The sequence below is a fragment of the Eretmochelys imbricata genome, chromosome 7 (genome assembly GCF_965152235.1).
Source record: "Eretmochelys imbricata isolate rEreImb1 chromosome 7, rEreImb1.hap1, whole genome shotgun sequence".
Lineage (NCBI taxonomy): Eukaryota > Metazoa > Chordata > Testudines > Cheloniidae > Eretmochelys > Eretmochelys imbricata.
In genome coordinates, this window is record NC_135578.1 from 43,315,566 (window position 1) to 43,332,302 (window position 16,737).

General features: G+C 46.8%; 1 protein-coding gene across 1 annotated transcript in view; it reads right to left on the bottom strand.

Annotated features, from left to right (window-relative positions):
* LOC144267399 (inter-alpha-trypsin inhibitor heavy chain H3-like) overlaps positions 1-16,737 on the bottom strand; it is a 44,636-nt gene that overhangs the window by 16,733 nt on the left and 11,166 nt on the right. The window contains exons 6-10 of the mRNA XM_077821349.1: positions 16,494-16,604; positions 14,538-14,663; positions 14,337-14,453; positions 10,820-10,988; positions 517-642 (exon numbers count right to left, since the gene is read on the bottom strand). Coding sequence (XP_077677475.1) covers positions 517-642; positions 10,820-10,988; positions 14,337-14,453; positions 14,538-14,663; positions 16,494-16,604 — 649 coding nt within the window. The remainder of the gene's footprint in view (positions 1-516; positions 643-10,819; positions 10,989-14,336; positions 14,454-14,537; positions 14,664-16,493; positions 16,605-16,737) is intronic.

Here is a 16,737-nt window from a genome sequence, read left to right on the forward strand (position 1 = left end):
AACAATTATTCAGTTACACCAGTAAAAACCCATAATGTAGACATGTTGCACCAGCACAAAGCAGGGCATACAGCCATTTAGCTTAATTAACAAATACCCTTCCCATCAGTGCAGGACATCTAAATTAACGGTTTGCATCAGTGGGTTTGCATAATTGAACGGTTTGCATAACTGAACTAATTTAGCTACACGAATGAAAATGTTCTTAATATAGCAAGGATGATATCTAATTGGGTGGTGGTTTAGTAATGTGGCAAAATTGTGGGTAGGATGAGACCACCAAAGATATAGTGTATATATACTTGTGGTAGATAGTGAATCACAAACTGAAACCAAAGACCTGATTCTCTAGTCGGCTATAGCAGCTTAACCTTAGTGTAATGCCATTGAAATCAGTGGTGAATCAGGTCTCATGTCTCCTGAAATTAAAGAATGGTGAACTAAAACTGAAGTAATTATTTTCCCTCATCTGCTTAAGTCCACTTTACTGTTTGCTTCATTTACCAAGACACCTACCTTCATTGGGGTGACCATCCGTTAACAAGATAATTATAGATGCACTTCTCTTGGGCACAGAATTTGTTTCAAAAGCTGTAGTCAGCATTTCAATTCCCTTCATTAAACCACCATGTAGGTTTGTCACTGCAATGTAGAGACACAAATTAGGGTTGAAAACTGGTGATCAAAAATAGAAATGTTTTAATCATAGATTCATAGAAATATAGGGCAGGAAAGGAACTCAGGAGGACATAGCGTCCAGCCCCACAGGCCGTGGCAGGATTAAGTATACCTAGACCATCCCTGACAGATGTTTTTCTAAACTGTTCTTAAAAAAAGACAGTTACTCACCTTTGTAACTGTTGTTCTTCGAGATGTGTTGCTCATATCCATTCCAATTAGGTGTGCGTGCACGATCATTGGAAGATTTTTACCCCAGCAACACTCAGTGGGTCGGCTGAGGCACCTTCTGGAGTGGCGCATTCATGGCGCCGGATATATGCCCCCGCTGACCCAGCGCCCCCTCAGTTTCTTCTTGCTGGCTACCCTGACAGAGGAGAAGGAGGGCAGGTTTGGAATGGATATGAGCAACACATCTCGAAGAACAACAGTTACAAAGGTGAGTAACTGTCTTTTCTTCTTCAAGTGCTTGCTCATATCGATTCCAATTAGGTGACTCCCAAGCCTTACCTAGGCGGTGGGGTCGGAGTGAGATGTCGCAGAGTGAAGGACCGCTGAACCAAATGCAGCATCACCCCTGGACTGCTGAATTATCACATAGTGGGCGGCGAAGGTATGCACTGATGACCAAGTTACTGCCCTACATATCTCCTGTATGGGTACGTGTGCCAGGAAAGCAGAAGATGAAGCCTGAGCCCGCGTGGAGTGGGCAATAAGGTGCGTAGCTGGGACACCAGCCAAGTCATAGCACACACGGATGCATGATGTGATCCAGGAGGAGATGTGCTTAGAGGAGACCGGAGGGCCCTTCATCTGGTTGCTGCCACAGCAACAAACAGCTGCAACGTTTTCCTGAAAGGTTTTGTTCGCTCAATGTAGAAGGCGAGGGCCCTGCGAACATCCAGGGAGTGCAGCTGTTGTTCCCGTCGAGAGGTGTGCGGCTTCGGATAGAAGACAGGGAGGAAGATGTCCTGGTTGAGATGGAAGGCAGACACCACCTTAGGGAGGAAGGCCAGGTGGGGTCGCAGCTGTACCTTGTCCTAATGGAACACCGTATACGGTGGTTCCGATGTGAGTGCCCTGAGTTCAGACACGCTTCGCTGAGGTCATAGCTACAAGGAAGGCTGTCTTCCAGGAAAGGTACAGGAGCAAGCAGGTGGCCATCAGCTTGAACAGGGCAGCCATGAGTTTGGAGAGGACCAGGTTAAGATCCCACATAGGGATCAGTTGTCGAATTCGTGGGAACCCCGCTCCAACCCCTTGAGAAATCTGCTGAGAATGGGATTGGAGAAGACCGAACGCCCATTTTTGCCCGGGTGGAAAGCTGAAGTAGCTGCCAGGTGCACTCTGATGGATGATATTGCCAAGCCCTGCTGTTTTAAGGACAGGAGGTAGTACAAGATGATAGGTATTGACGCCTGTAGCAGGGCCATATGACTCTGAGTGCTCCAGCAGGAAAAACGCTTCCACTTGGCTAAGTACGTGGACCTGGTAGAGGGCTTCCTGCAACCCAAAAGGACTTGCTGTACCAAGCGAGAGCAGCACAGCTCAGATTGAGTTAGCCATGTAGCATCCATGCTGTGAGGTGGAGAGATTGCAGGTTGGGATGACAGAGTCGTCTGTGGTCCTGAGTGATCAGGTCTGGCCACAGCGGGAGTGGAATTGGAGTATCCACCGACAGCTCTAGGAGAGTGGTATACCAGTGCTGTCTGGGCCATGCCGGGGCGACCAAAATCTGATGGGCTCTGTCCCTGCGCAGCTTGAGCAGGACCCTGTGGACTAGCGGGAATGGAGGAAAGGTGTAGTACAGGTGATCCTTCCACTGTATGAGGAAGGCGTCCGACAGGGAACCCGGAGAGCGTCCTTGTAGAGAGCAGAACATTTGGCATTTCCAATTCTCGCAAGAGGCAAATAGGTCTATCAGGGGAAAGCCCCACTTCAGGAAGACAGAGTAGATGATGTCCAGGCGACCAGACCTCTCGTGAGCCTGGAATGATCTGCTGAGGTGGTCCGCTAAGGTGTTCTGGACTCCTGGGAGAAACGACGCCACCAGATGGATTGAGTGGGCTATACAGAATTCCCACAGATGAGTGGCCTCCTCACAGAGGGGGGATGACCAGGCTCCCCCTTGCTTGTTGATGTAAAACAAGGCCGTTGTGTTGTCTGTGAGGACCGCAACACAACGGCCTTGAATGCACTCTCAGAAAGCTTGATATGCCAGGGGCACAGCTCTGAGTTCCCGTACGTTGATGTGCAGGGATAACTCTCCTGCCAACCATAGCCCCTGTGTACGGAGGTCCCTGAAGTGGGCTCCCCATCCCAGGGATGACGTATCCGTGACTAGGGACACGGAGGGCTGCGGGGAGTGAAATGGCACCCCTTCGCACACTGATTTGGGGTCCAGACACCAGCATAGAGAGGCTAATATCCCTGGCGGGATGGTAACCACCGTGCTCAAGCTGTCCCGACCTGGGCAGTATACTGTTGATAGCCAGGCTTGGAGTGGACGTAGTCGCAGCCTGGCGTGCATGGTCACATACATGCAAGAGGCCATGTGTCCCAGGAGGCATAGGCATGTTTTCACGGTTGAGGTCGGGAAGCTTTGCAGGTTGTGGACGATGTTCGCTAGGGATTGGAAGCATGCTTCCGGCAGACGTGCTCAGGCTAGGCCTGAGTCTAAGACCGGTCCTATGAATTCTATCCTCTCGGTTGGCACCAGAGTGGATTTCGCGACATTGAGCAGGAGGCCCAGTCGATTGAACATGTTCATGGTGAGCTGAACATGAGACTGCACCTTATCCCTGGAGCAACCCCGAATAAGCCAGTTGTCGAGTTATGGGAACACTTGGATCCGTTGTCGACAAAGGGAGGCAGCCACAACAGCCATGCACTTGGTAAACACGCTGGGGGCCATGGACAGGCCAGAAGAAGGACGGTGAATTGAAAGTGCTGTTGATGGACCACAAAGCAAAGGAAGTGTCTGTGTGCTGGGTAGATTGCAATGTGGAAGTACGTGTCCTTCATGTCGAGGGCGGCATACCAGTCTCCAGGATCTAAGGAAGGAATAATGGTCTCTAGTGAGCCCATGCGGAACTTCAACTTTATCATGAATTTGTTGAGTCCGTGTAGGTCCAGGATGGGCCGAAGCCCGCCCTAGGCCTTGGGGATTAGGAAGTAGCAGGAGTAAAAACCCCTGCCCCTTGACTCTCTTGGAACTTCCTCTATCGCTCCCACAGCTAGGAGTGATTGGACCTCCTGTAGAAGGAGGTGCTCTTGAGAAGGGTCCCTGAAGAGGGGAAAGCAAATTGAAGGGAATAAACCCCTTTCCACCGTGCGTAGGACCCAACGGTCTGATGTTATGTGAGACCATGCATGGAGGAAATGGGAGAGATGATCTTGGAAGGCGGGGAAGGATCCTGAATGGAGACTGGTGCTCCATCCTCGGGTGCACCTTCAAAAGTTCTGCTGAGGCCCTGCTGATGGCTTGGGAGGGCCCTGGCCTTGGCTGGCTTGGTGGCCAGTTTGTTTTCTTCTACCACCTCAGCTGTGTCTTCTAAAGAAGTCCTGTCTTGGCCAAGGGGGAGAGTAGGACCTCTGAGGCTGTGGTCTGAAGGGCCTTCTCTGCATTACTGGGGTATGCATTCCCAGAGAGCGCATGATAGTTCTCGAGTCCTTCAGACTCTGCAGCCTTGAGTCTGTCTTCTCGGAAAATAGGCTCTGTCCATCAAAAGGCAGGTCCTGGAGGGTCTGCTGCAACTCTGGTGGTAAGCCAGAGACTTGCAGCCACGAGATGCGGTGCACGGCTATGCCCAAGGCCAGGGTCCTAGCCGCCAAGTCCGCCACGTCCAGAAGCTTGTAGGGAGGTTCTGGCCACCTTTTTGCCCTCCTCTACTAAAGCCCCAAATTTCTCTCTGGACTCCTGTGGAACCAACTCTTTGAATTTTTCCATCGAGTGCCATGAATTATAATCATATCCGCTCAGGAGTGCCTGCTGGTTGGCCACCCTGAGCTGCAAGCCTCCAGCCGAGTATACCTTGGGCCCAAACAAGTCTAGGCATCTAGCATCCTTTGATTTAGGTGCCGGGGCCTGCTGACCGTGCTGTTCTTTCTCGTTGACCGAAGCCACGACAAGGGAGCACGGTTGGGGGTGCGTATAGAGGTACCCATATTCCTTTGAGGGGACAATGTACTTCCTTTCTACCCCCTTGGCCATAGGTGGAATAGAGGCTGGCAACTGCCGGATTGTCTTGGCATTGGCCTGTGTAGTTCGTATGACTGGGAGGGCCACTCTAGACAGTGCCTCCGCCGACAGAGGGTCAACCACCGGGTCCTCTACCTCCACCACCTCCTCTACCTGGAGGTTCATATTGCGTGTCACCCTTAGGGGCAGTTCCTGGTGGGCGTGGAGGTCCACAGGAAGAGGGCCCAAAACTGTAGTCCCTGCCACTGCCTCATCAGGCAAGGACAAGGAAGATAACCCTGAGACTAAGGGATCCTGGGTGAGGTCCTCTTGTGAAGGAACTTGTTGCCCAAGGTCCACCATGCTAGGGGCGTTGGCCTGTATTGGTGCTGGAGCAGTCACTTCAGAACCCCCCAGGGGTGTGGGATTCACAGTGGCCTCCAGTACTCGGGGCTCCGAAGGGGTGGAACGGGAAGCCCCCGAAGGAACCCCTTGGACCTGATGGTATGCCTAGGGGGTCCAAAAAGACCACTGTGGAGGTCCTTGGCCCAGGTCCTGGCCTTCGTCCAGCCACTGGCCTGCACCTTCCTCGCCCTGGTCCTGGGCATGGTGGCCACCTTGTGAGCATGATGACGTGGAGGCAGTGCGAGACGGCCAAGGCGGTGCCGTACGTGTTGGCACAGAGTCCCCCGGTGCTGTACGGTGCTGGGGACCAGTGGCGTGATGCAGAACGGTACCGAGACGTTGATCGGTGCCTGTGGTCATATCAGTACCAGGAGCCTGATCTGGATCTCAATGGCAACCTCTGGTGAGATCGGTGCCGGGATTGGCTCCGGGTTGAGTGCGGCTCTGGCTGGTACCGGGAGCGATGCCAGGAATCCGATCGGTGCCAGCCGTACTGCGATTCAGATCTCCGCGAGCTGGAGTGGCGTGGAGAGTACGATTGGCGCCGAGAAGAAGACCGGTGCCGGGACTGCGAGCAACACCGTGAAAGGTGCTGGGACCAAGATTGGGACCAGGACCGGTGCCGTCCTGCTTCACTTGGCAATGGTGGTTGTATGAGGGACGGTTTTCCCTTCGATGGCACTGCCCGCACCGGAGGTGTCGCTGGCTGCAGGGGAGTCGGCTCTGTGAGCATGATCAAGTCCTGCGCTGTCGAAAAGGTCTTCGGTGTGGAGGCCAGCCTCAGCTCGACCACGGTGTGCACCAGGGAGCTTACATGCACCGGACTCAACGGCCCTTGTGGCGCTGGAGTTGACGGTGCAGGAGCCGTTACTTGTCCTGTGCACTCCAGCAATGGACGTGGCTCCAACAGCGGTGTGGGAAGTGTCGATGGCTGACGAACCAACAAACAAAAAACAGTCGGCATCTGCTTGGGCTGCTTCTTCTTTGGGCCCGGAGATAGGGAGCGGCATTGTGGTGGTGGAGGTGCCGGGGGGACCTGGTGCCGCAAGTCTTTAGTAGAGTCCGAACGCGGTGCTTGACCAGTCGGTGCCACAGGGGCACTCCGCACCGAAGACGACGCTGAGTCCTGGTGCGCAGAGGAAGGGATCGGGCTAAGTACCGCCTCCATAAGGAGCTGCTTCAGTCTAAAGTCCCGCTCCTTCTTGGTCCTCGGCTTGAAGGCTTTGCAAATGCGGCACTTGTCTGCTTGGGGGGGAGTCCCCTAGACACCTTAAGCAAGAGTGGGGGATCTCCCGTTGGCATTGGCTTCAAGCAAGCCGAGCAGGGTTTGAAGCCTGGAGACCCAGGCATGGGCCCCGGTACCAGGACAGGGGACAGGGGAGAAGACCCCGTTCCACCCCACTAAGTAAACTATCTAACTATACTAAGTAATTATTAACAACTAATCACAAACTATTAACAGGTACTAAAGTGAATGCTAGGGAGAGTGAAGATTAGCTACGCTGCGCTCCACAGTTCCAACGACCATTATGGGCGGTAAGAAGGAACTGAGGGGGCGCTGGGTCGGCTGGGGCATATACCTGGCGCCATGAAGATGCCACTCCGGGGGGCGCCTCACCTGAGCCAACGAGTGGAATCTTCCGACGATCGTGCACGCGGCCTGCGCACACCTAATTGGAATCGATATGAGTAAGCACTCGAAGAAGAACCTCCAGTTATTGCAATTCCACAACCTCACTTAGTAACCTATTCCAGTGCTTAAACTATCCTTAGTGTTAGAAAGTTTTTCCTAATGTCTAATCTAAATCCTGCCGCAAAGTAAGCGGACTACTTCTGGCCCTACCTTTGGTGGAGAAAAAGAACTGATCATCATCCTCTTTATAACAACCTTTCACATATTTGAAGACAGTTTCATCGATTAAACATGCCCAGTTCTATCAACCTTTCCCCATAGGTCAGCTTTTCTAAACCTTTCATCATTTTGGTTGATCTCCTCTGGACTCACTCCAATTTGTGAACTTTTTTCTTAAACTGTAGTGCCCAAAACTGGAAACACTACTAAAGCTGAGGCCTCACCAGTGCTGAATAGAGCTGAACAATTATCTCCTGTGTCTTGTTAATACATCCCAGAGTGACATTTGCCTTTTTTGAAAAAGCATCACGCTATCAACTCATATTCGAATTGTGATTCCTCTACGGCCCCCAGGTCCTTTGCTGCAGTTCTGCTGCCTAGCCAGTTAGTAACAGGGGGTAGCCGTGTTAGTCTGTAACCACACAAACAACAAGGACTATGGTGGCACCTTAAAGACTAACAGATTTATTTGGGCATAAGCTTTCGTGCGTAAAAAACCACTTCTTCAGCCAGTTAGTCCTCATTTTGTATTTTTCCTTCTTAAGTGCAGTGTTGTGCACTTCTCTTTACTGAATTTCATCTTGTTGATTTCAGACCAATTCTGCAATTTATTAAGATAATTTCAAATTCTAATCTTGTCCTCCAAAGTGCTTACAACCACTCCCAGCTTGGTGTCATCTGCAAATTTTATAAGCATGCACGCTACTCCGTCATCCATTAATGAAAATAATGACTAGTATCAGACCCAAGACAGACCCCTGCAGGACCCACTTGATATGTCCTCCCAGTTTAACAGTGGCCATTGATAACTACTCTGAGTATGTTTTTTCAACCACTTGTGCATCCACTTTATAATAATTTAATTGAGACCATATTTCATAGAATCATAGAAATGAAGGGCTGGAAGAGACCTTGATAAATCATCAAGTCCAGCCCCCTAAGCTGTGGCAGGACCAAGTAATCTAGACCAGTAGTTCTCAAACTTTTGTATTGGTGACCCCTTTCACATAGGAAGCCTCTGAGTGAGACCCCCCCTATAAATTAAAATCATGTTTTAATATATTTAACACCATTATAAATGCTGGAGGCAAAGCAGGGTTTGAGGTGGAGACTGACAGCTCGTGACCCCCTATGTAATAACCTTCTGACCCCCAGTTTGAGAACCGCTGAGCTAGATCATCCCTGACAGGTGTTTGTCCAACTCGTTTTTAAACATTTCCAATGATGGTGTCTCCATGACCTTCCTTGGAAGCTTCTTCCAGATCTTAACTATCCTTATAGCTAGAAAGTTGACATAGTTTCCCTAGTTTGCTTATGATAATGTCACGTGGGACTGGGCCAAATGCCTTACTAAAGTCCAGATATAGCACGTATACTGCTTCCCCTGCCCCGCATCCACCAGGCTGTTACCCTGTAAAAGAAGGAAATTACATCGGTCTGGTATGATCTGTTCTTACAAATCCATGTTGGCTATCAATTAGCACCTTATTATGCTCTATGTTAAACACTGTTCATTTATTATAGAATTATAGAAATGTAGAACTGGAAGGGACCTCAAGAGGTCTTCTAGTCCAGTCTCCTGCACTCAAGGCAGGACTAAATATTATCTAGATCTCTGCAACAGGTGTTTGTCTAACCTGTTGTTAAAAACCCCTAATGATGGAGATTCCACAACCTCCCTAGGTAATTTATTCCAGTGCTTAACTACCCTGACAGTTAGGAAGTTTTCCTAATGTCCAACCTAAACCTCTCTTGCTGCTATTTAAGCCCATTGCTTCTTGTCCTATTCTCAGAGGTTAACAAGAACAATTTTTCTCCCTCCTCCTTGTAGCAACCTTTTGTGTTCTTGAAAACTGTTATCGTATCTCCCCTCCCCGACTTCTCTTCTCCTGACTAAACTAACCAATTTTTTCAGTCTTTCCTCAAAGGTCATGTTTTCTAGACCTTTAATCATTTATATTGCTCTCCTCTGGCCTTTCTCCAATTTGACCACATCCTTCCTGAAGTGTGGTGCCCTGAACTAGACCTTGAGGCCTTATCAGCACGGAGTAGAGTGGAAATGTAGGAATCTAGTGAATTATCACTACAGTATGAAAACAACAAGGAGTCTGGTGGCACCTTAAAGACAAACAGATTTATTTGGGCATAAGCTTTCAGGTGCCACTGGACTCCTTGTTGTTTTTGTGGATACAGACTAACATGGCTACCCCCTGATACACTACAGTATGATAACTGAATTCAGACAGTTTCAGCCCCTTAACATTTTGCCTCCATTTATAGCTGACATTTAAATCCATCACATAAACACTTCACATTACAGTGAAAGGATTTGGTTTTGACGGCAGGGGATGAGTAAATTTGACAAAACCTGGATTTTTCAAGTTAACATAAGGAAAAAAATGGACATCATATTTTGGGTTAATGCTAACCTCAGGAATGTCCCATTAGTAATATAGGGCAAGCTTGGGGCAGGCCCTTGCGCAGATGATGGAAGGGTAGGGGGAATACATATGGAGCTTCACTCGCACCTTGTGAACACTCCTTGTGAAATTCTGTCACAAATGCAACCTCTACCAGAATAGCTGGTTATTAGGGGCTAAGACCCACCAATAACGATAAAACTGTGTAGTGTGGCTGATGTACAGCAGTACTATCTGCTACCACTGGAGGCTCCTGAAGGAGCTGAAGCTGTAATTCGCTTGACTGCCACCAAGGGAGTTTTGCCTCTACAATACAGATTTCAGGCAGCAGAGGAAGTACATCAGTTAAGTTTGGCGACCATCAAATAATTGCCTTTGTAATCCTTCCCAAAATCTTCAGGCCAGCCTCATGCACCATAATGCAATATTGCTAACCCCAAGCATCCAAAATTTGAGTCAGGCTCCAAAAAATCATAAGATTGACTTCCAAATCATGAGATGATTAAAAATAATAAATGTTGAGTTCTTTCTCTTTGCTTTCTGGTTTTCTCTCTTTAGGTTACACTCAGGTCACATTTTCTAACTTTTTTCTACAGCCAGGAGGGCTAGGAAACTTTACTTTTTTTAAAATGAAAGCTGAGATTTTCATGACTCCAGGAGCTGGAGCTTTAAAGAAAATCACCAAATGTCATGAGACTTACAAAAAAAGTCACGAGAGCTGGCAAAATTGGTACTGAGATCACAGTTAGCAGGCATCTGTTGTCATGGATTTGTGTGTGTGCGCACGCGTGCCGATGCACACAGAAGTGTGTGTGTGTGTGTGTGTGTGTGTGTGTATAGGGGGTATTTCTCAGACTCACCCAGAAATGCTGGGGATTTGAGACTGAACTTACTGTCTGTGTGACTGCAATATTGTCAATTTTAACCACTGGCCATGTGCTTCAGACCTATGTGATCAGAGTCACTGATGACTGAAGGATGCAGCTCTCAATTTTTAATTCCAGTAACATGAATGTTGCTCTCTCTGGTGAATTCACACATTATTTTTAGGTAGGGGGGTTGGGATTTCTGCTTAAAACTTGCCTGTTATTCAGCTCTTTCTCTGAAGGTTGCAAAAACCTTCACAGAACCCGAAAACAAACATATAACTATAGTAGTGCTTCTTAACCAGACAATTTTTAGAATGAAAGCTTGCAGCACTCCATTCTCATACTGAATTTGGGTATTAGCTTCTTCAATATTTATTTGAAGTACCACCTATAGCAAGTTTACTACAATACTTACTGCCTTGAGTGCCAATAGCTCGAACGAAGTCCTTTGCTTTCTTCAGATTCTCAGCAGTGGCTTTGACTAATCTGTCTTTCCAAATGTGTACATTGGAACCAAACAGTATGAAATTAAAGTGGTCATCTTCCCTAATATCCTCTAATATTTTAAGAAGTGCTTCCCTTGTCTATAAGTAAATAAACATAAGTTTAAATGAATGAAACTGCTGTGGGTTACACAAATAACAAATAAATAACAATAACAATGAAATGAATAACAAATGAATAACAAAAGAAAGCCTACAGCTTTTACATGAATTGTTTCTGAGGATTTTTCACTGAACATTCATGTAGTGAAAAACTCCGGGCCTGATTCTGTCTCAGTTGTGCCACTGTCAATTAGGACAGGTTTCAGAGTAGCAGCCGTGTTAGTCTGTATCCGCAAAAAGAAAAGGAGGACTTGTGGCACCTTAGAGACTAACCAATTTATTTGAGCAGAAGCTTTCATGAGCTACAGCTCACTTCATCGGATGCATTCAGTGGAAAATACAGTGGGGAAATTTATATACACAGAGAACATGAAACAATGGTGTTACCATACACACTGTAAGGAGAGTGATCAGGTAAGGTGAGCTATTACCAGCAGGAGAGCGGGGGGGAGGGGGGGGAGAAAAACCTTTTGTAGCAATAATCAAGGTAGGCCATTTCCAGCGGTTGACAAGAATGTCTGAGGAACAGCAGGGTGGGGGGGAGGGGGAATAAACATGGGGAAATAGTTTTATTTTGTGTAATGACCCATCCACTCCCAGTCTTTATTCAAGCCTAAGTTAATTGTATCCAGGTTGCAAATTAATTCCAATTCAGCAGTCTCTCGTTGGAGTCTGTTTTTGAAGTTTTTTTGTTGAAGAATTGCCACTTTTAGGTCTGTAATCGAGTGACCAAAGAGATTGAAGTGTTCTCCGACTGGTTTTTGAATGTTATAATTCTTGACGTCTGATTTGTGTCCATTTATTCTTTTACGTAGAGACTGTCCAGTTTGGCCAATGTACATGGCAGAGGGGCATTGCTGGCACATGATGGCATATATCACATTGGTAGATGTGCAGGTGAACGAGCCTCTGATAGTGTGACTGATGTGATTAGGCCCTATGATGGTGTCCCCTGAATAGATATGTGGACACAGTTGGCAACGGGCTTTGTTGCAAGGATAGGTTCCTGGGTTAGCGGTTCTGTTGTGTGGTGTGTGGTTGTTGATGAGTATTTGCTTCAGGTTGGGGAGCTGTCTGTAAGCAAGGACCTGCCTGTCTCCCAAGATTTGTGAGAGTGATGGGTCATCCTTCAGGATAGGTTGTAGATCCTTGACGATGCGTTGGAGAAGTTTTAGTTGGGGGCTGAAGGTGATGGCTAGTGGCGTTCTGTTATTTTCTTTGTTGGGCCTGTCCTGTAGTAGGTAATTTCTGGGTACTCTTCTGGCTCTGTCAATCTGTTTCTTCACTTCAGCAGGTGGGTATTGTAGTTGTAAGAACGCTTGATAGAGATCTTGTAGGTGTTCGTCTCTGTCTGAGGGGTTGGAGCAAATGTGGTTGTACCGTAGAGCTTGGCTGTAGACAATGGATCGTGTGGTGTGGTCTGGATGAAAGCTGGAGGCATGTAGGTAGGAATAGCGGTCAGTAGGTTTCCAGTATAGGGTGGTGTTTATGTGACCATCGCTTATTAGCACCGTAGTGTCCAGGAAGTGGATCTCTTGTGTGGACTGGTCCAGGCTGAGGTTGATAGTGGGATGGAAATTGTTGAAATCATGGTGGAATTCCTCAAGGGCTTCTTTTCCATGGGTCCAGATGATGAAGACATCATCAATGTAGCGCAAGTAGAGTAGGGGTTAGGGGATGAGAGCTGAGGAAGTGTTGTTCTAAGTCAGCCATAAAAATGTTGGCATACTGTGGGGCCATGCAGGTACCCATAGCAGTGCCGCTGATTTGAAGGTATACATTGTCCCCAAATGTGAAATAGTTATGGGTGAGGACAAAGTCACAAAGTTCAGCCACCAACTAAAACCTCTCCAATGCATCATCAAGGATCTACAATCTATCCTGAAGGAGGACCCATCACTCTCACAGATCTTGGAAGACAGGCCAGTCCTTGCTTACAGACAGCTCCCCACCCTGAAGCAAACACTCACCAGCAACCACACACCACAAAACAGAACCACTAACCCAAGAAACCTATCCTTGTAACAAAGCCCGTTGCCAACTATGTCCACATATCTATTCAAGGGACACCATCACAGGGCCCAATCACATTAGCGGCTTGTTCACCTGCACATCTACCAATGTGATATATGCCATCATGTGCCAGCAATGCCCCTCTGCCATGTACATTGGCCAAACTGGACAGTCTCTACATAAAAGAATAAATGGACACAAATCAGACGTCAAGAATTATAACATTCAAAAACCAGTCGGAGAACACTTCAATCTCTTTGGTCACTCGATTACAGACCTAAAAGTGGCAATTCTTCAACAAAAAAACTTCAAAAACAGACTCCAACGAGAGACTGCTGAATTGGAATTAATTTGCAACCTGGATACAATTAACTTAAGCTTGAATAAAGACTGGGAGTGGATGGGTCATTATACAAAGTAAAACTATTTCCCCATGTTTATTCCCCCCCACCTCGCACTGTTCCTCAGATGTTCTTGGCAACTGCTGGAAATGGCCCACCTTGATTATCACTACAAAAGGTTTTTCTCCCCCCGCCCCCGCTCTCCTGCTGGTAATAGCTCACCTTACCTGATCACTCTCCTTACAGTGTGTATGGTAACACCCATTGTTTCATGTTCTCTGTGTATATAAATCTCCCCACTGTATTTTCCACTGAATGCATTCGATGAAGTGAGCTGTAGCTCACGAAAGCTTATGCTCAAATAAATTTGTTAGTCTCTAAGGTGCCACAAGTCCTCCTTTTCTTTTTGTCAGTTAGGAATAATTCCAGTGAAGTCAATGAGTTACACCAGCATAACATCTGTGTAGATGAGATGAAAATCAGGCCCTATGATAGGATCACTTGAACAATCATCACCTATGCTGAGTGGGAGAGGTTAATTCTAAGCAATAGTAGCATTTGTGTAGGGGAGGAGATCCTAAGCACCAAAGCCTGTGTCTTGATATGAAGCAGCAGAAACAGAAATTCTGAGCATCAGAATGGAGTGGGGAGTTCTAATAGTAAGGTGCTTCCCATCACCCAGAGCTGGAAGAGGGTACAAATGATATAGAAAAGGGAAACAATAGACAATATTATACATGTGTTTTAACTTACAGGATACCCAGAGCAAGGGGAGGCCTTTTATAGATATTTTGGTTTAGAATTTTGAAGATATAAAAATATAGCTTGAAAACATCCATGATTATAGTTTTGGCATAGGCTGAGTCTTTGAACACCTGCTCATGATAAGAAGTGTCTAGTACCTCCACTAGGTACTAGGCTTCCTAGAACCTTGCACACCAGGACTTGCTTTGTAGTAAATGTAACCAATTACCTGTTGTATTCCTATTCCATACATTGAGCCACTAACGTCTATTACAAAAACCACATTTTTGGGGAAATTTGGAAGATTTGTTGGTGCAAAAAAGTGTACAAAGTATCCATTGATAATCTGAAAAATAGAAAAGATGTGTAAAAAGATGTGACTTGAATTTACTAAGCATGCCCAGCTGAAATTTTAAAGTATTGAATTTACCTGTAAATCACCTGGACTGTCTCTCTTCACATCATACTTTATTGTAAAATCTCCATCCAACAGTGATGTTGAACAATTTGCACAGGTTCGCTGTTGATCAATGGTTGGCTTGAAAGACACATGGCCCTGAAAGCAGACGCCCTCATTAGACTCAAACTTTAATAAATGAATGTAAAATACAAAACATCAGAAGGTTTGTGTTTTAGACAAATGTATGTATAGAAATGTGAAAGTCCATAGGATAAAACAGGGTTTTATAAAACAGATGCCATTTTAAATAAGTTATGTATACCCACGTCAGTATTTAATTATTCTGAGCAACTCAGTTTGTACAAGGTAATAAAAATGTATTAATAATAAATTATTATTATAAAGCCCTCTCCTCAGCAACTGTTAAAGAGATGAAAATATTAACTACATCATCATACAAATATACAAAACCAATTATACTAAAAAGTTCTCCTGCAAAGGTGATGATTTTAGATGTTGTTTGAAAGCGGGGAAGTAGGATACAAGGTGTCTTCTTATGGATAGCAAGTTCTACCCACATGGGCACAACAGCAAAAGGGTCAGTCACCTGCCTATCTAAGAACCACCCCTTTGTCTGTGCACTGCCTTGCACAAAGGGACCCTGGCCTAAAGTACTACTGTAATATGTATAAAAAATTGTAGTGGGGAGGCTGCCCCACTCCTGGAGAACAGGGGTTAAAAACAGCCAAGCTAGGCTGATTGGAGAAGCAGCCACAGCTGTGGCTAGCTCAGTTAGGGCCCAGCTGGTCCTGATAAGAGGGCTGGGGGCCAGGAGTTGGAGGAGTCTCACTCTAGCCCTGGAGTAGGAAGGGCTAGCTGCCTGGTAGCAGGGTATCTGAAGCAGAGTAGTGCTGGGGAATAGGGCAAAGGGAGCTGGGGAGCTCCAGCCTGGTAAACCTCCAGGCTACAGGCCTTAGCAAAGGCCTACAAGGGTACTGGGGCTACAGAGGTGCAGCCTGGGAATAGGAAGAGGCAGCTGGTCCTAACCCCTTGCCAATGATGAGTGGCCATTACAGACCACAGTCTGCCCTAGTGAGCGGGGGCTAGATGATGACTGGCGGTAGCCACTGAGGCAAGGTGGGTTTAGAGGGTTGGGGGTTCCCCTGGGAGGGGAGACCCAGAGCATGGGGGTACTCCTGGGGCAGAACCCTGAGGTAAAGGTCACCAGGGTCCAGGAGGGACATGGGGCCTGAGGCAGGTGAGACACCCGCCAGTAGGAGGCACTCCATAAGCTGAAGAGCTAATTCCCAAGATGACCAGCAGGAGGCGCTGTGCCAGTGAGTCTTCGCTTTGCTACACAAATAATAACAACAAGTAGATGTCAGAGCAGAAATACCCATAGGTTCAGGCTCAATTTCAGGGCCTCGAAAACCCTGTTTCCTCACACTTAATGCTTTAAAAAGCAATAGGGTCAACTTAAAGTCAATCTCCTGAATTCTTCCTTATGCTGTGGTCCCTTTACATCACCTTCAATGGCATAAAAGGGCTGTAGTTGGCCCCTAAAGAATATCCCGCGATGCCAGAGAGAAAAGGGACCCACCCCGCCTTTGGCTCATGTAGAGCATGTATAATTCCTCTAGGTCAGCTCCTTTCCTGGCCCCTGTTGAGGGGTTTTATTAGGAGGAAGGGAGAGAAAAGGCATGGCCAGAGCACTTGGATATTCTGTGCTAGTGTAATAATCCATAGAAGGCTGTTATAAGACGGCATGATTTAGAGCAGCCCTGGGAGGAGAGGCCTTACAGAAATTAGAGATGGAAAAGAGCTGTATTATCCCATCCATCCCCACTACTGGCCAGTACAGTACATTTATATTTGCATTAACCTAGTATATTGTGCTGACGTATTATTTCATAGTGATCTGACTTTGTTAGAATTCAGAAGAAATATAACTAATTCATTGTCTACTAAGGTTGTTAACCATTGTACCTTTTTTCCTGAGAAAGATTTTTTAATAACTTGTGACAAGTCATTAGTGATGAATGATCCTTGTGCTTCCAGCTCACTGATACCTTGGGGTTCAAAGATGTTTGCCTGGATCTGAAACGTTCATTGAAAATACACTGTCATAGATAAACCCACAACTGTAACAACTTAAATGGAGGACAAGGAGAAACTGTATATGCAGAATAGGGAATTTCTTGGTAAAGGGGAAATCTGCCTTTATAATGCA